This window comes from Hyposmocoma kahamanoa, unplaced genomic scaffold (genome assembly GCF_003589595.1).
Source record: "Hyposmocoma kahamanoa isolate Upper Pololo Valley unplaced genomic scaffold, ASM358959v1 64, whole genome shotgun sequence".
Lineage (NCBI taxonomy): Eukaryota > Metazoa > Arthropoda > Insecta > Lepidoptera > Cosmopterigidae > Hyposmocoma > Hyposmocoma kahamanoa.
In genome coordinates, this window is record NW_020653852.1 from 5,918,412 (window position 1) to 5,944,639 (window position 26,228).

General features: G+C 36.5%; 1 protein-coding gene across 1 annotated transcript in view; it reads left to right on the forward strand.

Annotated features, from left to right (window-relative positions):
• LOC113230830 (atrial natriuretic peptide receptor 1-like) overlaps positions 1-26,228 on the forward strand; it is an 86,607-nt gene extending 60,379 nt beyond the window's left edge. The window contains exons 7-17 of the mRNA XM_026464928.1: positions 2,516-2,642; positions 3,445-3,624; positions 4,177-4,353; positions 7,720-7,876; positions 11,535-11,693; positions 13,222-13,414; positions 14,281-14,427; positions 14,635-14,827; positions 16,094-16,246; positions 17,259-17,379; positions 25,889-26,228. Of these exons, the coding sequence (XP_026320713.1) occupies positions 2,516-2,642; positions 3,445-3,624; positions 4,177-4,353; positions 7,720-7,876; positions 11,535-11,693; positions 13,222-13,414; positions 14,281-14,427; positions 14,635-14,827; positions 16,094-16,246; positions 17,259-17,379; positions 25,889-26,154 (1,873 nt within the window). The 3' untranslated portion in view covers positions 26,155-26,228. The remainder of the gene's footprint in view (positions 1-2,515; positions 2,643-3,444; positions 3,625-4,176; positions 4,354-7,719; positions 7,877-11,534; positions 11,694-13,221; positions 13,415-14,280; positions 14,428-14,634; positions 14,828-16,093; positions 16,247-17,258; positions 17,380-25,888) is intronic.

Genomic DNA, 26,228 nt, shown 5'->3' on the forward strand with positions numbered 1-26,228 from the left:
TTTACATGTCACTACGTTTAAATAGGTTGACTTGGAACAATTTTTTCGTGGTTTTTGTATTAGACCGTCCATTCGTCGTCCATTCGTCCATCGTCGTCCATTTATTTGTAAGTCAACGTCCTCTACTTTTAATTTAAAAATACCCGCAATAAAGGTGATGACGCAACATTCAATTGTTCATTTGTTATATAATCATTGTTGTACACAATTATTTCTATAGATTCTGATAATCTATTTTAAAGTGATAGTTTTGTACATGTCTCATACCGGCTTCAGCACAGTCATAACTCAAAAAATGATAACAGTGTCAATTTAATATATCTCAGTTATGTTTTCGAATAAATGCCCTTCTGATCATTCATAAAATGTAGTTTCAGGTAACTTCAAACAGAGTACAATGTTGAATGAATGAATAAATGAATGAATGAATTAATTAATTAATTAACGAAATATTCTTTATTGCACATAAAATTACAAAGACAACACAAAACAGTAGTGTACATATCGCAGAGTAAGCTAATGTATAATAGGCGACCTTATTGCAAAGTAGCAATTTCTTCCAGGCAACCTTAGGATAGAAATTTAAGAGTTAGAAACGAATGTTTCTATATTTTTTCAATTGTTTACCAAAAGCTGGGGAAGTTTCTATATATGCCCATAACAGAAGCCACAAAATGGAGATTTTTAACTTGTGGCACTGTTGTAGTGTGTGCTATATATAACACATGTCTATTTTACGCACGCTGCCAGAGGCTCAAACAGTGATAATTTACTGTTTTATTGGCCTCGCAATTTTCCTCACGTTCGCTGTCACGGCTGCATGTGTTGCTTACAAGTAAGTACCTGGTAATTTTCAACGCTACCGAAATTCCGCAGTGTAGTTTTGCAGTGTTGAATTAATATTATGTCGTCTTAAAAGTTGTGAGGGTCCTATCGATACCTTCAATGAACACTACGCCATCTTAATTTTTTGGTAATTTTCTGTTATTTTTGTATACAGCCATAATATATTTACAGGAACCCTGAATATTGTGAAAAACAAAAATAAACAAAAAAAAAAACAAAAAACAAAATAAGAACAGAACATGTCCAAAAATTAAGTTGGCGTAGTGTTGTTCATTGGAGGTATCGCTATGATCTTGCGTGGTTATTTTTTGTATGAAATCGCATTTAGCACCATACACTTGATATATTGTTACCGCATTACTGCCGCTTGGCGTGGTATGAGTTCTCACTTAGTTATCAATTATAACTCTTTTTAGGAGTAGAATATGATATGTATTGTGTGCGTTAGAATGTGATGTATTACTTTCATATATTTTAATATACGAACTCTTTAGAATCAGATTTGAAAGAAAAAAATTATTATTACTTATTAGTTGTTTAAAAGAGGATAATCTTCAAATATTGAAAGTTTAAAAAAATGTTCCATCACAAACTTTCCGAGAAAGGTCTTGTACTTCCAATTATAATCCTTTGACAAGTTCCCAGCTGCTCTCTAAAATCAAGATGACCTTTTGTTTTTCATCAGCATGTTCGCAGCATTTTTTTCTTGTCTAAAAAGCCACACCTGCTGATAAAACATTATTAATATTTCAAAGCAAATGTCAACACCTGCAATATTAATGTGATAAAAGTTTTGAACAATGTTCAACACATGTTCATATTTAGAGGGTTTGGGTTCAAACATAGTATAATAAGGCAAGTATGGTAACTCTATAGAAATGTAGCAGCGCGGTTTGTATGTGTGCACGCCCGCCCCGCGCCGTGTACTGACGCCCGCCCACATTCGAATAGTCTCGTGGTGCACTCGAATTGATAGCGCAGTCATCGCAAGCGCCGTTATAGAATTAAAGCGTTCGTTTTTAAAAAATGGCATTAAATAGTAGATGTTTTATTGTTGTGTTTATTCGAACTTCTTTTTCTTCTTAGTCATCTTCATTGTTGAAATTCGTGACCCCGAATGGTTTCGATTCTTTATGGACGATTTTCTTCCATCTGTTTCTGTCTCCGGCCTCTCTCAGGGCAATTGTTATAGGGAGGCCAGTTGGTCACTCCATCGGCTAAAATACTGTAGGATGTAGGTTTATTTGAACAAGGGTGCCTTAAATTCATAATTGTTCAGCATTTATTTCTATTTCATAATCGTTCTCCTTGTTTTTGTCGAATTAGGTTTGCAACCTGTAGGTACAAATAAAATAATAATGTGACAACCCTTCAACCGGAGCGAATTGTGGGCATTGATGCGCCGAACAGGCGGGAATTGCCCTACTTGTTCTTATTATACTATCTCAATCGAGAATTAAATTTGAAATGTAAGGGATGGGGAAAGCATAGGACAACAGAAACACGTCACTTTTGATAGTTCTCTATTTGAACATTTTCAAAAACTGAACTTACTCCCTCTAACTAAGTCATCCTTACATGAAATGGACACAGGCAAAATTAAGACAATTAGTTTCACAAGCCTTTCATGAAGAACTGAACTGCAATGAAAACTGAATTTTATTAACAGGCAAGCTCGAATTGACGCCGAGCTAAACAACATGGCTTGGAGAGTACGACCCGAGGAGGTGTTGGTGGAAGTAGGTACTGGACTTGGCGCTAGTCCCGCACTGCACAGCATTAACGAGGTTCTTAAGGTACTAAATTACTTACCAAGGTAATGCTCTTTATTAGCTGTAAAACGTAAAATGTCGCGTGATATCCATTCAAACATAATATTATTATTAGTAATTAAATTTTCATTTGTGTCTTAAGGCTAAGAACTCACGAAGCGGTTTTCATCCGCACTCACCGCGGCTGTGGAACAGCTGTTCTATTTTAATACTCACGACACCTCAGATTTGTGCAGTCATAGCCGCAGCGGCTGCGGAATGGACTGCAAACATGGCGGGAGATGATCGCAAGTCGGTCGGTTATTTATGATCAATCGAGATCATCGCCGGCGAACCGACCGCAAAGTGTGCGGGCGACACGGCACCCAAGCGGGCGGGCGATCTCGTGTCTTGCGGTTCTGCTAGTACCCCGCAGATGCTGCTGCTACCGCGAGCAGTCGTTACAGCCTCGGGCGTATAACGCGTTGCGAAGTGTCGTACTAAATTTTACATAGGTATCTACATTTTACAGAACTCGCGATTCCGCAGCTGCGGCGCATGCGGGTGATTACCACGCCGTGAGTTCTTGGCCTAAGTAACGAGTAAATCATGGCATGAGTAGTAAATTCTTGAAAAAATGTTTAATGTTTATGCTACGTTTTACTATGCACTACGCCTAGTGTGTATATGTATTTGTATACGTTTATGTATATATAGTATTATGTAATAGTATAGTGATAAAGAAAGAAGAAGACACAGTGTAAGTGTTGTGTTGTGCAGTGCAAGTATCCCATTTAAGACAACAGAACAGTACAGGTTTTCCTTAGCCGTGAACACTCTTGTACAGTTATCTCTCGGTTGGAGTGCCCGCAGCAGCTCCGGGACAGTTTCTGGAGTGGGGAGCACTCCTTCACTCACCCTCTCTTCGTTCACCGTCGGCCTCTACAAGGGAAATCGTGTGGCCGTCAAGAAAATACATAGGAAAAAATTAGATTTGAACAAGAAACTTCTATGGGAAATTAAACAGGTAATACTTAGAGCTTATGTACACGGCGTATTTTATACGCGCCGACGACGCGCGTACTTATCGCGCATCTTGAGAAAAGATAGTTTTAATTTTAGTTTTGTTTGTTGTTCTGTTTTTTTTGAAATGAAGCAATTACGTGAAATTCTAAGTCTAAACTCCAGTGCAGTACATAAGTTTCTTGCTTGCAACGCGATGTCGGTAAAAGTAGTGGATGGTTTTTTTATACAATTTTTTAAATAAAATTTTATTCGGCGGGCGCATGATCAACGCTATCAACACTGAAAAACTTTTATTCACAATTCAAATAAAATTATGTTATCACGGACACGCACACGTACACACACACGCACAAGTTTCTTTTGAAACGTGTACATAAGAGAGAGCGGCTCCGCCTGACACAGGCTACGCTTAAAAGGAGGCTCCAGCCACTATTATTTAAGAAACAATATTTGAAGATAAATAAAGATTATTATTATTATATCACATATTATATTTTAAGACTTTCGCTCCGAATAAATTAACAGTGATGATTATACTTTTAACTGTTCCAAGGCACGCAATGTATCTCATGAGAACACCGCACGCTTCATTGGCGCGTGTGTCGACTGCCCATTGGTGTTTGTGCTCACCGAATACTGCCCCAAAGGTTCGCTAAAGGACGTGCTGGCCAACGAGGAGTTGCAGCTCGATTGGAACTTTAGAACTTCGCTTGTTCATGACATAGTCCAGGTTAGTGAGCTGTTTTTTGAACTCGGTGTCAACGTTTCTTTATGAACACACTTAGTATCTTGTGGAAATTAAGCTTCAAAATTCGACCACCGCAGAAAATTATATATTTGTCGGTTTCCTGTAGGTAGAGATGGAAAAAAATACTTATTTTTTAAACGTCAAAACGTTGTGCTTTTTTTAATTCCATCCTCTAAGATATCGAAACGCTTTTCACTTAAACGCTTTTTAGTTTAAAGCTTACAAAATCGTTTAGATAAACGTTTAAGCGCATAGACTTTTATTTTAAAAAGAGCTTGCAACGTTGTGTTCATAGTGAAAAGCAAGAGTAGACCACTAAAGGTTTTAAGATAAGTAAGTTTATTTGTAAAACACGAGTTTTATTTTTATTTATAAAATTATTATTCACATTGACGAATTAATTTGTTTAGGAAACATAGATGGTGGGACTTGAAACATAACCACGTTGTAAAAAATAAATAACTAAATAAATAAATAACGCACACACTCAACATATGAATGACATTGTTGAGTATTGAACTGACCAACGCTTACGCTTAAATAGAAAATCCTGTTTATGTGATTATTTTAAAAAGCAAACATTTTTAAGTGCTTTTCTTTTGAACGCCCACCCCTATCTATAGGATACATTTCGGAAAGAATGCGCAAGTACCATAGTTCTACTTACCATTTCTACAGCGTTCTTCCTTGAACTAGAAAGTCCGGACCACTTCATCCTTATGTCATTGATTTACCACCCATTTTCACGCAGCACTTAGCTTCCTCCTTCCCCAATGCGTACGACACACACAGTGTTCATCTGTGTTTCCCGAAAAATATAATTTAGGTATAGTATAATAAGACGAGTAGTGTAATTCCATATAAACCTAGCAGCGTAGCTTGTCTGTGTGCATGCCCGCCGCGCGCACAATTCACATAATTCGCAGTGTACTGGGGTTGCTACTATTCATTATAGAATTGAAGCGATTGCTCGGTGTTTAAAATGTTTCAAATAATTTTCTGTGTCAATTTATTTCACACATTATGTGATTTTAAATTCGGGACTTAATCGTGTATAAAAACATATTTTATTCACGTCGACGTATCGGTACCGAGTTCGATTCCGGGCTGGGAGAAATATTTGTATGACCTACATTTATTTCTCTCGTCAGTTTGGGTGTAATTTGTGGTTGTCCATTTGTGTGTCCATGGCACCTGTGATACAGGATACAGGGTTTCCCATGTCATTATGACACGAGCATATTCTGATGAACACCTTAATTCTTTCTATAAATACCACTAAAATAATAATGTGACAACCCTATGCTCCGAGCAAGGTGTGCGCCGAACGTTTACTCTACTAGTCTTATTATACTATGATTTAGGGCTGCTCGAGGTATATCATTATAATATATTTGTACCATTATCGTTCACATGGTCGCCTAACATCGAAGACATTTTGGTAAGTGTGCGTCTATTCTAAAAAAAAAGGATTTTTTTCAGTTTATTTTCAATCACAATAGCATTGCCCTTAACATAACGTATATATATCAGTTGAGCAATGTGATAGGCCTTTGTGAATGAGCGAAACGTGTACTAGGATACCTTGTGTTTAACTTCGCCAATAACAACTTTCATACTTTCAAAGCATATAATAATATGTATAACGGAAATTGTACCATTTGGGGAACCTTTTGTTACAATTTTAGTCAATCGAGTTTTTTTTCGCGTTCACATTACTGTTGTAATACAATTTACAACAACAAAATCATTCTTATTCTTAAATTATTATCATAATTATTAAATTGTAATTTCCTGAATCACATCCGATTCAGACCAGACCAATCACAGTCGATTGGTCGTTTTCACTGCAGGCAAACGTTTCATTATTAGTTACGACAAAATTTGATTAACGTTCAATTTCGTTCGTAGTTCGACTTTTTGTGTACGTAGTTCAAGTCGTATTCGGTTAGAAATTGAAAGCGAAGCGATATTAATGGTCGTTAGAACATTAATACATACTCAATATATATAGACGTTATGTTAGTTAGTTTAGAGTTTGTTTGGTGTTGCAAACAGAATGAGGTTCGATAAGACAACTTGATATTCGAGATATAAAGAAAACTTTTACACCCAAACCTATCCATCGATGAAGCAATTTCGTAATGGGAAAGTTTTTTTGTCGAAATCTTATCTTCTGCATACACGAGCAGTCGAGGACCCCTCGATGAGAACTAGCTGTGGAAACTCTGAGCTCTTGTATAGTGGACGTTGTATTGACAATAACGCGTGCTGTGAGTGTGTGAGGGACTTGCTTAGGTGCAAAGTCGATAGCTGAGCGATTAAATTCTTGCCTTCTCGTCGATTAATATATGTGTTACAGGCAATTTGATAAGCTAGGTCACTATGAATAACGGCCGGTTTATTTTAATAATGCCCGCATCAAATGAGCAATGTAATAAAAACCGCATATTTAATAAATTTTCCGGTCAGTATGAATAATCTATTTTTTTTTTATGACTCAACATAGCCCCGCACTAGGGAAACCCTGTGTCGCGGGTGCCATGGACACACACATAGACAACCACAAATTACACCCAAACTCACGAGAGAAATAAATGTAGGTCATACAAATATTTCGCCCGGCCCGGGAATCGAACCTGGGACCTCTGCGTGGCAGTCCGGCATGGTAACCGTTCGGCCACGGAGGCAGTTGAAATTGTCTTGTTGAAAGTAATAAGATAAATGATCTGTAGTATTTTGGTTAGGTTAGGTATCTTACCAGCCACAAAAGTAAATTATTCACACTGCCCGGTCCAAATGTCCAAATTCACGATACCTTTAGCCACGATTTATCAAATGAACCACGAGTAGTCAGGCGTTAAATATCATCATCATCATATTTAAGAGCTAGACTCTTGTCGGTGTAGCCTTCTCGGCTCTCACTCTTCACTCTCGGTTCATAGCCAGTTCTTTGACCTCTTTATTCACTTTGTCCGTTATTAATATGGACTGGGCAAAAAAAGTTATAAATTTATCAATTTAGGCGATGCTCTTGATTATTATTCATAATGACCGGTTAGTATTAATACCAATCATATATTAAGCGATTCCTCAGCACACTGATTTATTTATTTATACTACTTTTGAATTGCACAACTTATACTACCTGTAACAATAACTAAACATGGAAGCCATAGTGAACAAAGGTTGAGCCAATCACCGTCCAAAAGCAAGCCGTGGAATGTCGATCACGACTTTTGGACAGTGACCGTAGGAACCAGCTGATATCAGAAATTTCGATCCTGAGTTACTATGTAATGTATTCGCAAACACTTTGGAGATGTTCTACTTTATGTTGTTATCTAGGGCATGTGCTACCTGCACGGTGGACTTGGTGCTCACGGCAAATTGCGGTCTTCGAACTGCCTCATCGATGGCCGCTTCGTCCTCAAGATATCCGACTATGGTCTACACACGCTGTGCACGCCCACGGATTTGATTAAGGACGATACTTATTATTATAGTTAGTATCTTTTAATACTAATGGACACTGAAAAGCAATAACGTGTAAACCCACATAAACTCGAAAATTGAGGTATTAACACCAAATTGTAGCTTGTCATCTCGTCTATGTTTTACAAACATAAACTAAGTGATTAGTGGAGTAGCGTGTGGGGTGCAGAGGGGGCCATGGCCCCGGGCGGTACAGCAATGGGGGCGGCGGCGAGTGCGGCCAACTAATCAAAATTATTTTCTTTACTCAAAATAATCTCAGTACAAAGTACTGAAAAAACCGACCTCAAAAGTTGGTGGAATTACATCTATTTGCCAAGTTTTATTAAAATCGGTTACCGGAAAGTACGCGTAATCGGATTCATGCCCTAGTTCGCCACTCTTAGAGGTGTATTTTCTTCAAATTTAAAAGGGATCATAACTGAGGTACCCTCTGTCTAACAAAAAAGAATCATCAAAATCGGTTCACAAATACCGCCGGAGTTATCGCCTAACATACATACAAATAAATACTTACAGTCGAATTGAAAAGCTCCTCCTTTATTTGAAATCTGAAAAGAAAAGAAAAGAAAAGAAAGGAAAAGAAAATAAAAGAAAAGAAAAGAAAAGAAAAGAAAAGAAAAGAAGGTTGATTGGAAAATAAATTCCTCTAATTGAGAAAACTGTCCTGAACAACACAAACATAAAAATATAAACGAGCCGAGCCTTTTCTGAAGGACACTGCTATTGACCGCTGATGGCCATCGGTTGAAAGGACGAGCTGAAGACTCCTAACCCATTAAAAATAAACTAAAACTACGTAGCGGGCCTGAGAGCACCCAAGTGGGCACTGACCTCGGCTCTGTATTTGTGAAAAGATTTTAGTAGCATACATGTAATTAGAAGAACATGTAAAATGTAATAAAAATAGCAACATTATTTTGTTATAATTATTAATACAAAGATCGAACCTTCAGAAAAAAATCTGGCCGAATTGGCGCTACGGCTAAAAAATCGTTGAAAAACCAAGTAGAAAAGTTTCGTGAGGTCCGCTGGTTCGGTCTGTGGCTTAGTTAGTATAGCGTCTGGCACGGTAAGCTAGAAGACGTCGGTTCGAATCCGGCCGAATCGAAGAAATTTTTTCTGAGTGTTCGATCTTTGTATTAATAATTATAACAAACTAGTGGAGTAATTTCACATAAAAATAATTGAATATCAATTCAAATTGTCGTACTACAAGTAAAAACCTGGAAACTAAAAACAAATAAAGCAGTAATTTAGAGTAAGGTATAAATAAGAAAGTTATGAAAAAAAAGATACGTACCATTTTTAAACCCAAGTAGATCCCGTAAGACAAGACAATTATACGATCCTCTCTGAATTGATGATAGACCCATACAAATAAATAACACAAAAAGATCGATTTGTAAAGCAAAAAATTATTGTTAACAATATTACGCCAAACAAGATAGTAGTAGCTAATAGTAGAGATTTCCTAGCGAAACATAAAAAAAATGTGATAATATAGGGGTAGGAAATTTAAGGTTGGCGCCGGGCAGAAATCGACGCTATGCCACTCTGAAACTTCCAAATAATAAAAAATGGTAAAACAGTAGACATACATCCATTAGCCACTATGGCTTAAAAAATTGTAGGCGCCATTTTCTCAAAACTATGATCATGTTGGTTGACACGTTATTGCTTAATAGCATCCAAATATCCTTTCGTACACTTGGTATAATAAAACTACATGTGATTATACGTCAAAAGTGCTATTATCACATAGAAGTCATGAAAATAATTCGAACTATATGAACAAATTTTATATATATGAAATTTAACAAAAAATATCGACTAATTTCGTTCGTAGATTTTTTTTATAATACCAAATGAAGGAACGAACAAACCGTGCGCCTGGCAAGCGACACTCCTATCCATAATCATTGCAGTGCCACGGGGTACTGCCAATGCGCCCGTCATCCTGAGACACAACTTGACAAGTTCCATGTGCCTCTAATTTCGCCAGCACCTTCAAAGTGGTAGTATTTCCTTGGATGAACTCTTTTATAAGGGGCTCTACTGCTACTTAATTCTTTCAACTTATGTCTTTAAACCTCTCTCCTGAAAAGTTGTCATTTTGCAGTTGTGACTTTATTATACAAAGGGTGCAGTATGCATTATATACAAATATAATATACATTAATGTATTCACTAAGTATATACATACAAACAAGTAAGTAAGGCTAATTATACACGACACGTAACAACGTAGCACCGCCGCGCGCATCCGCTGCAGCGCCGCAGTTGTAGTGGCCCTTGCATTTGTATACACACTTTCATACGTGCATCGCGGCGGCGGTGTTACTTGATACGGCGCGGCGGTAGCGAGCAACGGCGGCGAGTGTTGCCGCAATTCTCTACTAATGTACAATTTTAGTAGATGACGCCGTTTAGGCTGCATTTACACCGCTGGTGCTGCGCTATGATGCCGTAACTGTCCGGCGCCGGCGCCATGTTCAGCCAAAGTTTGCGAACGTAAAAGAATCATCAATAAGTAAGCACTTAATATATAAACAACTACTACTTATAAACAAGAAAGTTTCTTGTTTATATATTAAGTGAACTTTGGTACCAACTGTAATTGATAACTTTTACGTATTTTCTTTTCTCTATTATTCCACCTGTGCGTTATTCTGATAACACAATATCTGTTTCTACCCTTATTACATGTATTAAAAAAAAATCAAAATTAAGCTTTAGGTTAAGTAGCGTTACAACTTGACAACCTCTCAGGTTCGATTCCTGGTAATAGTTATTTTCGGACTAGTGTTGACTACCTAATTTCTGTGGCAATTTTTATAATTTTAATATTCAAGTATATTGTCGTGTAATTATTAAATAATATTTCACGACACAATACTCAAATATGAAATAATATTGCACAATAAAAAATCGAATACTTAAATAATAAAAATTGCCACAGAAATTAGGTAATGAACACTAGTCCGAGAATGGCCGGTAAGAGTTTTTGAAATTTTGGGTAAGTAACTTCTCGAAATTGGTTCTGGTCTGGTTTTCACACATAATTTGATTAAAAAAAATCGGGATCCATTCTAGACCATGGACGTTGCAACACGTCCGAAACGTCGAGGTGAATACATATTTATATGCGATGAAGTCCCGATTTTTTAAAATCATGTAATAGTTCTGGTTTGCTTGTTCTGAGTACCCATAAGACCACGTTATTAGTGTGGCACATTATGATTATTATTATTTAGTAGCGCTAGAGCTCGTTGTGAAAGAGTTCGTCCAAGGAAGTACTGCCACCTTGCCTATTTGTGCCGCCAAGCAGTAATGTGAGCATTACTGTGTTCCGGTTTTGAAGGGTAAGGGTGCTGGCGAAATTACACACACACACACACAGGACATGTGAACTTATGTCTGAGGGTGACGGGTGCAGTATCAGCGTCCCTCTTCTTTCTTCTTCTTCTTTCTTCAATCTTTGCGATTTAAAGCTCTGAGTGGCACAGCAACTGTTATGGTCATGCGTGTCGCTTACCACCAGGCGCACGACTTGTTCATCCGGTCGCTTGGTAGACTAAAAAAATAATTTGTATTGATCAATAAACTCATCCCACGTTATTCGCAAACTAAAGACAACTGTCCTATATGCATGTTTTTCTATTTAGAGCTACTTTGGACATCGCCGGAGCTTGTCCCCGGGAGTATATACCCAGGAGCAGTGGCTTCTCTTAAAGGAGACGTGTACAGCTTCGGCATCATTCTGGAAGAAATAGTAGTGAGAGCTGGGCCTTTCCATCACTTTACTTCCACTATGTCAAACGAAGGTAATGTATACTTAACGTAGATTTTTGTTTCATACCATTATGATCAGACAAAACGGTTCTAAGGGCCTTCTTACGCACTGCACTGAAACATTTAAAAGAATTTCAGATTTATGGTTGAAATTTGTATTTACGTAATGTAATTAAAAATCAAGCTGGCTCAAAAAATTACTTAAAACTTCATTCACTAAAGATAAAATCTGGAAGTCATATTAAAACAGGTTTTATGGCTCAAGGGTCAAGTCTTTAGGGTGCGTACAAATCTGGCGAAAGCGCTGCAAATGCGCCTGTTTGCGAACGGCTCGCGAGCTGCGCACGAGCATTACGTTGTGTGACCTGTTCGCGTGCCGTTCGTGCGCCCCATATATTAACACGTATTTAAATGCATGCATGTAGCACGCGTGCAGTATGCGAGCCGCCGCCGTGCGCGCAGCGCGTATCCAGCGCATTCACGACGCATCCGTTAGATCTGTACGCACCCTTAGGGCATCGACTGTAGTTTTAAGTAATTTCACATTTAATTTTTTTATTAAATTGATATTCAATTGTTTTATGTGAAATTCTCCACTAATTTGTTATAATTATTAATACCAAGATTAATACGAACACTCAGAAAAAATTCCTTCGATCTGGCCGGATATCGGATACCGGATACCGTGGCAGACGCTATACCAACTAAATCACGGAACGAACCAGCGAACATCACGAATATTTCTATGTGCTTGTTTGTCGGATCTTTGTATTTGGTTTTCAACGACTTTTTTAGCCAGATCGGAAAAGATCGAAGGATTTTTTTCTAATAATACGATCTTTGTATTAATAATTATAACAAACTAGTGAAGTAATTACACAAAAAATTATTGAATATCAATTTAATACAAATTTAACTTAATGTGTTAATATTATTAAAACAAAGATCGAATAAACACAAGGGAAAATTCTTTCGATCCCGTTGGACTCGCTAGAGAATGATGATTTTTTCACAAAGTTAAGTAATAATTAAAACGTTTAAGTAATTGAAAATACCCGTAGCGCATTCATTATACTGAATATAGAAGAAAAGGAAAGCAATTAGAAATATTGTATATTTAACTCGTTTTGTTAAAAGTAAAATATTTCTTCGAGGACCCTGGGGCATCGTGCTCAGATGACTGGTAGGTAACGTTTCCTTTTTGCGATGGCTAAATCTTTTATTACATTTTCCAACACTAGTTAGTAGTAATGCGAACGCGCTGCACGTATGTACACTGTACGCGTACTGCATTCGTGCAGTTACATACATGTATTAAATACATATAATTAGCGTGCGAGGGGTGCGCGAACGGCACGCGAACAGATCGCACAACGTAATGCACGTGTGTAGCTCGCAAGCCTTTTCGCAAGCAGGCACATTTGTACCGCATTCGCCAGATCTGTACACTCCCCTGGGTTTCTCACACCTTTTTTTTCTAAACTATTTTAAAAACTTTGTGCTAGCTACTTTGATATAATTAAATTCTCTTTTAATTTCCTATTTTATTCCTTATAATAGAAATAGTATCAAGAGTATGTGCTCGAGAAACGCCCCCCTTTCGACCAGTGGTAGGGGTAAATGAAGTGGGAGCGGGGACCGGTGGTGCGGGCGCAGGAGCAGCAGGGGAACTACTGGAGCTAGCTGCCAAATGCTGGGCAGAATGTCCTGATGACAGACCTACTTTTGATACTATCAACGCTAATTATATCAAGTATGTAAACTTAAATAAAACCTGTAATTGACAGAACTCGATATGATTTGATAAAAATTAAAATACATATTTAAACAGATATTAAATAATTTTATAAGACTTAGAAGCAATAGATAAATGTTGCACCAACTCAATAGTAAAACAGTTGCAGTGGGGTTCAGTACAATTCCAGATTCATATCCATTATGTAAATTACAGATCAGTAAATGATCCATATTTAATAATCGATGTGGTTAAAAAAAGTATGTGTACTTAGGTAGGTATCAAGTCATCTTATTAAACTTAGACGCAATTGATAGATATTGCATCATCTCAATAATAAAACAATTACAGTGTTGTTTAGTACAATTGTCAATTAATATCCATTATTTAAATTACAAACGCCTGTAACTGATAGATAGATATTTAATCATCAACATGGTTAAAAAAGTATGTGTACTTAGGTAGATATTAAATAGTTTTATTAAACTTAGAGGCAATTGATAGATATTGCATCAACCCAATAATAAAGCAATTACAGTGTTTTTAGTACAATTTTAAATTCATATCCATTATTTAATTTGCTAATTGACAGGTACTTAATAATCAATGTTATTAATAAAATTATAATTTTAATTTGAAAGTGAAATTGACGAAGAAAATCAATTGGCGTAAAAGAAATAATTAAAAAACTTGATTTTCAGTAATTAGCAAAAACGTGCTTGATCCCTAGACACTTTTGATGTGTGTATGTACTTAGGTAGATATTAAATAATTTTATTTAACTTAGAAGCAGTAGATAGATATTGCACCAACTCAATAAAAAACGATTACATACAGTGTTGTTTATTACAATTCCAGGTACATATGTGTTATTTTAATTCTAGGGGATATTGTGATAATCTGATGGACGATCTGCTACGACGAATGGAACAATACGCTAACAATTTAGAATCACTGGTTGAAGAGAAGACTGAACAATTATCTTTGGAAAAACGACGTTCAGAGGAGTTATTGTATCAGGTGCTTCCAAGGTATGTGTCTTATTGACTTCACATACAATTCGCACCCTTTGTATCATAAGGCCACAACTGTAAAATTACAATTTTTGAAGAGAAAGTTTAGCGAATTTTTTTTGTTTTCAACAGAAAAGTTATAAAATTTCACAAATACGTAATTTGATTCTTGTCATTTGTATTGTTTTTATGACTATATAGCAATCTAATTACTTTCTCACTCAGGCCAGTAGCTCAACAACTGATGGCAGGTGAAATGGTGCAACCCGAGAGTTTTGAGTGCGTGACAGTGTACTTTAGCGATATTGTGGGCTTTACGGAACTCTGCGCAGCATCCACGCCCATGCAAGTCGTGGACTTGCTAAACGATTTGTACAGCACATTTGATAGAATTATTGGGTTTTATGATGTTTATAAGGTAAGAACATGGTAAGAATTTTAAGTATTTAATTTTTAACTTTTTCGTTGTTGAATAATCAACAGTGTCTTGTTATAATTAGTTTTTTTACGATTAGAAAAAGCGTAAACAAAGAAGCAGTGTACGTAAACCTTTTTCTTTAGCCAACTTCAACTTCAACTTTTGTATCTATGGCTCCGTCGTTTTGCGCGACGATTTCGCCAACGTCAGGGTTGAAAGACTAATTTATTTAGGACTTAGTGTGGTGGTGAGATAGATTGCCGGTTATTAAAATACTTAAGCGGTTATTATACACATTAACGGTTACTATGGTTTTTTTGACGGCTTTTTATTGACGGTTTTTGGACCAATACAAAAATTTTGTTACTACAATACAAAAACAAGTTTGGGACAATACAAAAATATAATTTGAGGGCTCATGTTAATTTCTTTCTTTTGGAAATATGTTATGAAGTTTTATTTAGCGCGACAACGCGCCAACAAATTACGGTAAAGGAAAAAATTACATTTACAAATGACTCGCTGTTATTATTTTATAAAAAGTTTTCGTTTAATCTATGTATGTGGTCTGTGGTTTAACCGTTGAAAGCTCTGTTTGTTTAAGTTTTGTATAGTGCAATTCGTATGTAAAGATATTTTTTTCATTTTTTTATAATATTGAGGACTACGAGTAAAAAGCATAATAATTACATGCAGATAGTAAAGTGTTTGAGAATTTTGTTTCGAGGTAATTATTAACCACTGAATGAAAAATGGTGCCTGATAAAAGAGCCAAAATTTCCTTGACTCGTGTTAAAAAAAACGAAGTATAGAGGCTTTCTTTTTTTGTGTTGCACACACGACTGTTTTTGAACTGAATAGAAGGGAAAGTTGTCGGTTTAATATCTTTCCCTTGCATTTGAGAGCGTCCGTTAAGTTACGGACGAGATTTCTTTATACATCATCACACTCACTTGGCCACACAGTCGCCGGCGCTTCTCTTCGCCCGCCATTGGTGCCAATTTCGCCACTTAGCCACTAGATCTAGGCAATTTTTATAAATGTTACTGTGCAAAAATTTGGTTTTAGCGAGATATAAATATTTAGCGAGTTGCAGTGTCTCTTTGAGCCGTATTATTTTTGAAAACATAAAAATCGTGACCGTGACTCTTAATAAATCTAAAGTTAAAAATAAACTTATATTCATTTGTGCTATTTTCTTATCTAACAATGGTAACACAACACTGTCTCTGACACCCTGTAGCCAGCTTTGTCTGTTGTTGGTAGGTGGAAACCATCGGTGACGCATATATGGTGGTATCAGGACTACCTCAACGGAACGGCGATCAACACGCTCGCGAGATCTGCCTAATGGCCTTAGCTGTTGTGGAGGCTGTTCGCAGCTTCGTTGTCCGACATCGCCCGACGCATCGATTGGAGGCAAATTATCTTTCGTTATTTTAGACAATACGACGTATTATTATCGCATATGTGTCACCCTGCCATTAACTGCACAGAGGAATGATCTAAGTTACTGTCACATCACTATGAAAGCCGTGTGATTGGTCAATTTGAATTTCTAATACGTGATATTAAAGCAATGTCATTGGTCGCTTAACTGTTTAATTTTGTATGACGTAAAGTAAGATATTGATACCTTTAGACTCAGTTAACGTAAAGGACAAAACGCAATTTTCCAGGAAAAGCGAAATCGTTTTGTTTTTCAGAAAATCTTGTTTGTTTCTTGACTTATAATTTTGATGAGTAAAATGTAACAATACTTTAGCATGGGTAGTTACTACAACGAGCAAAAAGCTAGTGTCTTTTACACTGCAGCAGAAGTACACATTTGGACCTTTACGCCAATTGACTCTATGTATCGGTAATCGTTCTTTTAATTAATTAACTATATTTAGTCGTGAACACATTAAATATGATTGAAACTTTACAACGTTAGTACTGTAGAACTATTATACATCTCAGGTAAAGATCTGAAAAAGATTTTAAATAATGTAATTGCTTTACTTTTTCAGTATATGAACAAACTAAACGTCTGATGATTTTATCCGACAATCAAAGTCCATCCTCACACTCTGGAACCGAGTCGATCTCGTGGTGTACGGAATCAGAGGAGCTTTCTCCCACGTCCAATTAGGTTGTAGAATGAACTCCCTGTCGGGGTTTTCCGGCAGGAATACAGCACGGAGTCCTTCAAAAGGGGTTTGAGTAAGGGTCTGCAACGCGCTCGTGACGCCCCTGGTGTTGCAGGCGTTCATAGGCGACGATAACCTCTTTCCATCAGGCGGGCCGTAAGCTCGTTGGCTGCCTACATAAAATAATTTTAAAAAAATGAAACAGCAACATTCTATACTTAGTATTTTTCATATTAAGTTTATTTTGTATGCAAGCCTGAAACAACAAGTTATTATTTGATAATAACAGCATATTTTAGGTACGAGTTGGTGTCCATTCGGGTCCGGTGTGCGCGGGGGTGGTTGGTGTGAAGATGCCTCATTATTGCCTCTTTGGTGACACTGTTAACACCGCCAGCCGCATGGAGTCTTCAGGACAACGTAAGTTTTACTAATTGGTACCAGCAGGTAAAAGTATCTAAGGCCCAAATGCAACTTAGTCTATTTTATTTCATATTTTTCAAAATGAAGTGATATAATATGAGTAATGAATTGTGTTGTGTTTTACTGTCGATTTTCGTACTTTCTAAAAGTTTTTTTAGTATCGGTATTTTCCATTTTATAGAAGCTTTGATTATTTACTTGTCGGAGTTAAGGTCGGAAAGGGAGACGTCGAAGGAAACAGCCTCAATGCAGATTTAGTCAGGAATTACTTAACAATCGGATTATTCACTCTTCGGTATCAATTCGTTCAGCCGGCGGTGAAATAAAACGACAACGATTGCAATTAGTTGTTTTATGCACTTTTCACAGTGATTAGTCCGAAAGTCTAAGAGATGGATGAAATTAAAACAGATTCTATATATCACGTGGCAAGTTCAGAGGTGCCTCTTCAACGTCCAAGCAGCTTACACAAATATCCCAACGCTCCATACCCTATTGGCGCAGTCAAACTTACGTGACATGATAGCTGGTTCCGATATAGTAATAAGTGCCTATTAAAGGAATTACTTCCTTGTACAGTTTATTATAGATGTAAGATAAAACTGATAATAATCTAGTATTATCTTAATGTATCTTTGTAAACTACACAGGAGGCGAAATTGAAATCTGAAATTGTAGTTGGATTGGCAGTTTCAAGTTTGTTTCTTTTTTTAAATAAATTGTATGATTGACCGGTGTTCCTTTAAATTAGGATACTATGTTGCTTAGAAGGAAGTAATCCTTACAATTGATCCTTTCGATCGGCACCTAAAAATACATGAAACGACCTAAGAATGCATTACTACTTCATTTAAAAATAAAATAATGTCTTCATAAAACAAAATGTGCGTTCTACAATATTTCAAGTATTCTCCCTCCGTGTAGCCGTGAGACGCTTTGTATGCTAGTACGAAAATAAATATATCGATACTTCAAGGAAGAAAAGATGTAAACGCCAAGGTACAAAGTCGTAAAGCGAGTTAAACATCTTATGCCAATATAAATACCTTATAAATATTTAGATTCATAATTATTAGATTTATAGCTATTAAAATTTTAATATTTTGAGGAAAAAATATTTCTACGAGTAAGCAGATGGAAAGAGCTTTATTTAATTCAACTACATCAATAATTTTTTTTTAAATTGGCTTTTACGTCTTTTTTCCCCCGAAGTATCGATTTGCAATACTCGTGTACATGAAATATAGTACATAACGCACCCATAGCCCCGCACTAAGGAAACCCTGTGTCGCGGCTGCCATGGACACACACATAGACGACAAGTCAAATTACACCCAAACTCATGAGAGAAATAATTGACCTAGACCTTACAAATATTTATCCCGGCCCGGGAATCGCACTCGGGACTCTACGTCGCAGCCCAGCATGGTAACTGTTCGGTCATGGAGGCAGTTAGTTAGTTTATACAAAAATTAATATATGTAATTTTTTGACCGTATGTATTCCATTATTATTCATTTGATTGAGAACTATTGTGAGTTTTTGTGCCCACACTCGCAAAATTTTTGAAATATTAAATTCCACTTTTGGGCACGGGTCTCCTCTGAGGAGAAGGTTAAGGCATCACGCTGGTCCAATGCGGGTTGGTGACTTCACACGTTTTTGCAACATATGTCGGGTACAATTAGTGTATAATAATATCAAGTAAAAAAATGTGAAGAGTAAGTAATGTTAATTTTTTTCATATTTTCACACATATTCCCAACATCAAAGCGAGTTAGTTGTTTACAGTGCCCGATTATATACAGGGTTTTTGTAAAATACCAACAACCTCATTCCTTGAATTCCTTCGATCCGGCCGGATTCGAACTGACGTCTTCTAATAAACCGTACCAGACGCTATCTTCGATCTTCGTATTAGTAATTATAACAAAAATAAAATAATATGAATAAAATTTCGAGAAAAGTTTGGGTTTTTTTTTCGTGAAAAATTTTGGGAATTGTGTTTTTACACCGTGTACTAATCAGCGTATATCTTCAATTTTATTATATTTTTTTTTTCAAAGTGTTTGATTCAACACTTTCACTGTTTTGCGGAATCGATCAAAGCCAATAATTTGAGGTTGTATAGACTCTTAAAAAAAGGTTAACTGCCTATAATGGACTCAAAAGGCAAGAAGTAGCGAACTGTGATAATGAAAGCGCGATGAGACCCTAACAATTTCACATTATATAAGAAAATTTAAATTATCTGCTTACGAGCAACTGCAAGAACACAAGGAGGGAAATATCAAGAAAAGTGGCGTCCTTTTTAATAAAAATTGTTTGAATGTATATAAGTAATTTATATACCCCGCGTTTGGATTGCATAAATAACGTGACCATACGTCTTGCTTTGAGCGGGACAGCCCCGCTTTTAAGCTTCGTGTCCCGCTTTGACAAAACATGCTGCGTGCTGCATTAATTTGGCGTGAAAAAACAATTGGCGCGTCGTCAGCCCAAATTAGTTCTTTTTTTAATTTTTGATCATCAAACATTTTTAAACCTTTTTTAAATTTTCTTAATCATTTAACATTTTGTAACTACCTAAAAATGTCTTTTTTTAAAACAATAACAAATTCGTAGAAGTCCCGTTCTGAGGGGAAAAAATAATAGTTACGTAATGCATAATGCAATCATGTTTAAACGTTGCCGCTTTTTGAGATTTAACTGTACCGGAATTATTTATTTACTGGTGGTTTTAAAAATACATCGTAAATAGCGACTTTGACATTAAATAATTGTATCGAGTTCTTAGGTTTTCGCGCTTGTTACACATAGAAAATGAAAGTATGTTTCGGGTATTAATTGCGTCTATTTGTTTTTCAGTCAGGTTTGTGACCATGGGACCTGCAAAAGGCCCAAAACGTTGGTTTGTTTAAAGAACAAATACACACGATGTGAGCGAATCGCAGCAGTCGCTACCGTGTCGTTACAAATCTCTTTTGTCTTATATTTTAATTAAATATATTTTAGTTTTATATTTAAATTCTAAATTAAAATGTGATTGTTTTTGGCGTCTTTTCTTACTATTGTTTCTGTTTTCGTATTGATAGCTGTAGTACGTATTTTGTAATAAATTAATAAACTGTCTTAGAATAATAACGCATAGAATGATAGTTTCATATCAAACGAACTGTCACAAGTGAGGCTAAAATCAAATTCATGTAGGCTAGTTTAAGTAGTAGGTTAATTTTCGGTTTTAGTGAATATTTATATAAAAATACAAGTTGAAACGCGTTACTTCCTTGTGGAATGTGATGTTAGTATCTATTTTATGTTTGTCTGACGTATTTTTACACTTATTTACCGTACATTTCGTCATTTTTAGCTAAAATTCTTAAGCTGGTCGCGGTGCAAGTTTACCTTGAGCACTGACGGCCCGCCCGCTCGTGTAGGCCCATTGGGAGAGCTTCAATTTGCCTCACATAGCGTGTGCGGACTAGGATTCTATGCTTTATTATTCTAAGTAAACTGTATGTACATTTACTTTGGTCTTGCTCACTCGTTTATAGCACCCACCCGAACCCTTTGAAACAGTTCGCTATACATGATTTAGATCCGAAAAATAGTTGCATTTCCTATATCATTGTTTTATAACAGTATAAAAAATACTGGTCGCTTTTCTTTCCTTTCGAAATGCTTAAATGTTGTCATCGATGTGGGGCTGTGACTTACGCTGCTAACAAATTCATGTGGTCGTTATCAAATGCATGCAGTCGTGATTTCAACTGCAAAAGCCGGCCGCAGTCGACATAACCGAAAGTCAGAACCAAAAGCTGCAATTGATATCTTTACGAGAGCATTTAATTTATTGTGTCTGCAACAACTTGCTTTTTTTTCAGTAACGGCAAATGGTAACGATTACTTGAGTCTTTAATCAACATAATGCCAAAACAAAAATACGATTGGCAAAAAGTTTTCTCGACAGATTTTTTTTTCATAGTAGACCTTTGTGAAACAGATTTAATGTTAAATCTTCGAATCTAGAAAGGATTATTAGTTAACATTTATTTTATTCGGTACACAATTATTGTACCTATAGACTGTGGAGGGGATTTTGTAATGTGTTTTACATTGTATAGTCCAAGATTATGGACGCGAGGGAAACACGCACCCTTAATGTCTTAGAGAATAGCCGTTTCACTCGCGGCTTGAAAATATCCAAGTTAGTTATAGTGAACGCTATGTTCAAGGGATTAGTCTGCAGGCAGGGAATTGACAAATTAAAATGGAAGATTTTAATAGTGATATGTAATAAATATCAACTTTATTTTTTATTATGGATATAATAAAAAGTAAAGATGATATCATAAATGTTCAGAATATCCGACATTAATTTTCACATTAATCTCCTGTGCCATACGACTGGCGATAACTTTTTTCAAGCAGTCTGTCTAATAGCAGCCTCACTGCCACCCGAGACGTGATACCATAAACAATTGCTTACTTTGCGCATAGATTTTTTATTTTTTTATTAAAAAATAAGTGCGCGTTTGATATCCATCTCACCTGATGGAATGTGACGATGGAGCATGCACACTAGGGTGTTTCATTTTGTTAGGCAAAAAATAAAATGTTAAATTCTTGCTGATTTTGCTTACGCCCTGAGTTTCAGTGATGCAAAACACATATATGCCAAATTTCAAGAAGATTGAATAATATTTAGAAAAGTAGGCAACAACACGATTTTTCAATGTTAATTATTTTTTGTTATTGAGAAAACTACAAATCACGAACTTAAAATTATATTAAAACAAGACGCTAAGATTAATACGCAAAAGATGTGGTATATAATATATTAATCACCTTTTTTATGTGATACCAAGTGGCGGAATTAACAAGTCGTGTGCCTGGTGGGAAAGGACACCAGGGTAACAATTGCAATGCCACACAGAGCTTTAAATCGCATAGATCTTAGGGGTACTAACACTGCGCCCATCATAAGACACCCTAAGACATAAGTTGACAAGCTCCATCTATCTGTAATTTCACTTTGCACGATACAATCCCTTCTAATGTTCACTTTGTGACGACTTTTCTGTGATATATTACTAACCTCTAGAAGAATTTTGTTTTTATTGTACGTCAATGACCGATTCATTAAAAATTTTATCACAGCAATTTCTCTCCATATCTCAAGCTCTTTATATTGTAGTATTGACCACCGTTCACATATCTTTTAAGATATTCACTGCAAGTATTTTGTCACGTCGAGGAACCCAAACTACTCAAACAGTCTTGTTTTCTTGTTGGGTCAAGTTTTTTCCTTCAAAATCGAACTTTTTACCCTCTAATCTTTTCATTTCTTTTTTATTTGTACGTTTGGTTTCTAAATTTTTAACTATATTTTCCATAACAACCTGAATAATGCGCTCGTCCAAAACAACCAATCTTACGTTTGTTTCTGTCAGAAGTAAGTGTCTCCTAGCGATTGTTTTTTGAAGTGCTCAGAAGTTGTAGGTTATACAAAACATCCTTTGGAGCCCATCGACTTACAATCGTCTCGTGCCAAAATTGAACGTATATGAGGCTGACAAAATGTGCAACTCATTTCATTCTTTTCAATTTACGTTGAGGTACATATATTCCAACCGTTTCGTGAAGAGGACAATTTTAAGTGCATAAATTGCCTTTGCTATCCATATTGCTTGATGCGGACTCCCTGAAATTCTGAAAGTGAAGTCGTTTCTAGATCAACCTCCTGGGTACTAACTCTTCTCTTGGATGGTTACCGACGTTTAGAACGTTTTGGATTGACGACCTCCGTGGTTAGGTGGCTTGGACACTGGTCTTCATGGTGTCGCCAAATCTGAGGTACCGGGTATGATCCGCGGCCGGATAATGTAGAAAAACTGATTTGACCTGACTAACAAACTCAAGAATTTGACAATATAGAATGTCTCGGATGTGGGTGTTCGTGACAGCGTCATTGTTCTCGGTTTTCGTAACATAAGTGTTTTAGTTACTTACTTTGGGATCAGTGCGACGTATGTGATGTTATCTAATGTTGTCCAATTCTATTCCTGGAGGAGTCCCAGATCCTAAAAACTTACTACAAGGTACCTATTCTAGTAGCCAAATTCCTATTATGGTTTCCACTTTAAAGTACAATTAACAACAAAAAATTAAAGAAATATATGAAAAGCCCATTAGTGCAAAGCACTTCAGTATGCGAAATTTCACTAGTATGAAATAAAAGTGACCAAGAAGATTTTTATGTTAAGAAGATTGGATAATATCCAATCTTCTTGAAATTCAGCATATATATCTTATATAACACTGAGACTCGGGGCGTAAGCAAAGTCGCATGAAAATCACATCTTTAGAAAAATGTAACCCCTAATGGACGCCTAAGTAATGCCTGTTCACTCTCGCTTTAAAAAGTACTTCTTAAATATTTAGTACCAGTAGAGCTCCTTGTGAAAGAGTTCGTCCAGGGAAGTCCTGCAACCTTACCTATTTCTGACGCCAAGCAGTAATGTCAGCTTTACTGTGTTCCAGTCTTGGAGGATAAGGATGCTGGTGAAATTACAGGCCCATGAGACTTGTCAACTTACGTCTCAGGGTGACAGGCGCAGTGGCAGTGGCCCTCAGATCTTTACGATATAAAGCGCTGAGTGACACTGCAAGTGTTATGGACAGGCGTGTGGCTTACCATCAGGCGCACGACTTGTTCGTTCCGTCACTTGATATTATAAAAAAGGCCCAATTAACGACTTAACTCGGTTAATTATTTATTGTTTATATTAGCAAAATGAAACACAATTTCGGGGGCACACATAACAGTGTACTTTACGAATAGTAAGCAAACGTTTACTACGATACCTTAATTAGTCATTAGCAAAATTAATCTTTGTCATGGTCATGTTAAAGTTCACATTGGCTTAAGGTCATTGTTCAAAGCTTATGCCCAAGTTTATGCCCATGAGTATTTGAATAAATCTGCAAGGGTTACGTAGAATGAGTTGTTGGATGAACTTGTGAAATATAAAGTTTTGCGAAAACTGTTTTGCGATACTGTTACTTTGTTAGCTCTTACGGCAATCGCTAGCGATTGACGACCAATATCTAGATATTGCACAAGTGACCTTACTCATGGAACAAAATAACTTATCGTAAGAAACTTTACATGTAAATTGTATTCCGTCAGCTAAATTCGTGAACTTCGCAACATACATTAATGTGAACTTGTGAGTAGGTACAAAAAACAGAATTACTAGAAATAACTGTATGACGATCGTATATTGTACGATATGATTATAACTTTATTTTATAACTTGTATGTTATGAAAAACCAAATAATTCGTGAGGTCCGCTGGTTCTTTCCGTGGCTTAGTTGGTATAGCGTCTGGCACGGTATGGTAGAAGACGTCGGTTCGAATCCGGCCGGATCAAAGGATTTTTTCTGAGTGTTCGATCTTTGTATTAATAATTATAACAAACTTATATGACATTCAAAATTTGCCATTTACGAGGTTTAAAGCTATGGTGAAACAAAAACTTTATACTAAAGGTTATTATTATACAGCTACTGCGTACTTGGATGATAAAAATCCGTGGTCTTTTACAGGTAGTCTCGACCTAAGATGTTTAAATTAAATGTTGAAATGACAAATGTATTCAAATATATATTTACAAAGAGCAACCCCTAGAGTTTCTTGCTTGTTCTTCTCAGGGGAATCTGCCTTACGAATGAGCAGTAGAGTTTAATCAGTATGACGATTTCAAGTGTAATTTAAACCTATGAAATAAAGGTTATTTGATTTTGATCTTAAAAAAGGTCGAGATAATATGTTTTAAGCTTTAGTTGCCCGATGTTGTGCTCGAAAAGAAAAAAACAGATTTCATCCAAAAACGGAGTTACGAGTAGACGATTTATTTGATAGTACCCTTCTCTTGATACCTTCAAAATACATTTCAAGAAACAGTTCCTGAACTCCTGCCTTACATTTCTTTTCTTTATCCTTTCATTTATTTCCTGTACTTACAAAAGTTTATGTTAGTTACTAAATCTAAGAAAAAAACGTTCATTGAGCGAAAAAAACGTTCACAAGGCGTTATAGTCTCTTTACATTTTTTTTTATAATACCAAGTGACGGGACGAACAAATCGTGCGCCTGACGCGACACGCCTATCGATAACAGTCGCAGTGCCTTGCAGAGCTTTAAATCGCCAAGATCTCAGGGCACTGCTACTGCATCCATAAGTTGACAAGAGACATAAGTTGACAAGTCCTAAAAAGAACATCCATAACACGTTATTATCACGTTTTATAGCACTTACAAAAACAGCCAGAACGCGTTGTCTCTAATTTAAAAACGACCACAATACGCAAATTGCGTTATCGCTCTCTTACTTTTTCCTAAAGAGTTCATGTTCGACGCGTTCTTTAGGAAAAGTAACAACGATAAAGTCGCTCTATAAAATTGCAAACGTGTTTGTAATACAATGTTCTTTTTTCTAGCACTAAGAATACACCTCAGCGAAAGTACAAGGGTGCTGCTCCAGCAGTGGGGTACATTCGCCGTCGAGCGCCGAGGCGAAGTGGAACTCAAAGGCCGCGGTCGGATGCTCACACATTGGCTACTCCATTGTTCGGAAACGGAAGCGGTTTTGTCCCAAGGACCTGTACCTTCGCAACAATATCCAATATTATTCCCTGCCTTGCCACAAGCTATGTCAATTCATGCTCCGTATTTGGTAGTGGAAACACCAACTCTGGCTGCCTGATTGGAGGAGAATGCCAGACCTGATGAAGATGAGGGATAGTTAATGAGGCATCAGGATGGATGTTTATAGATTTA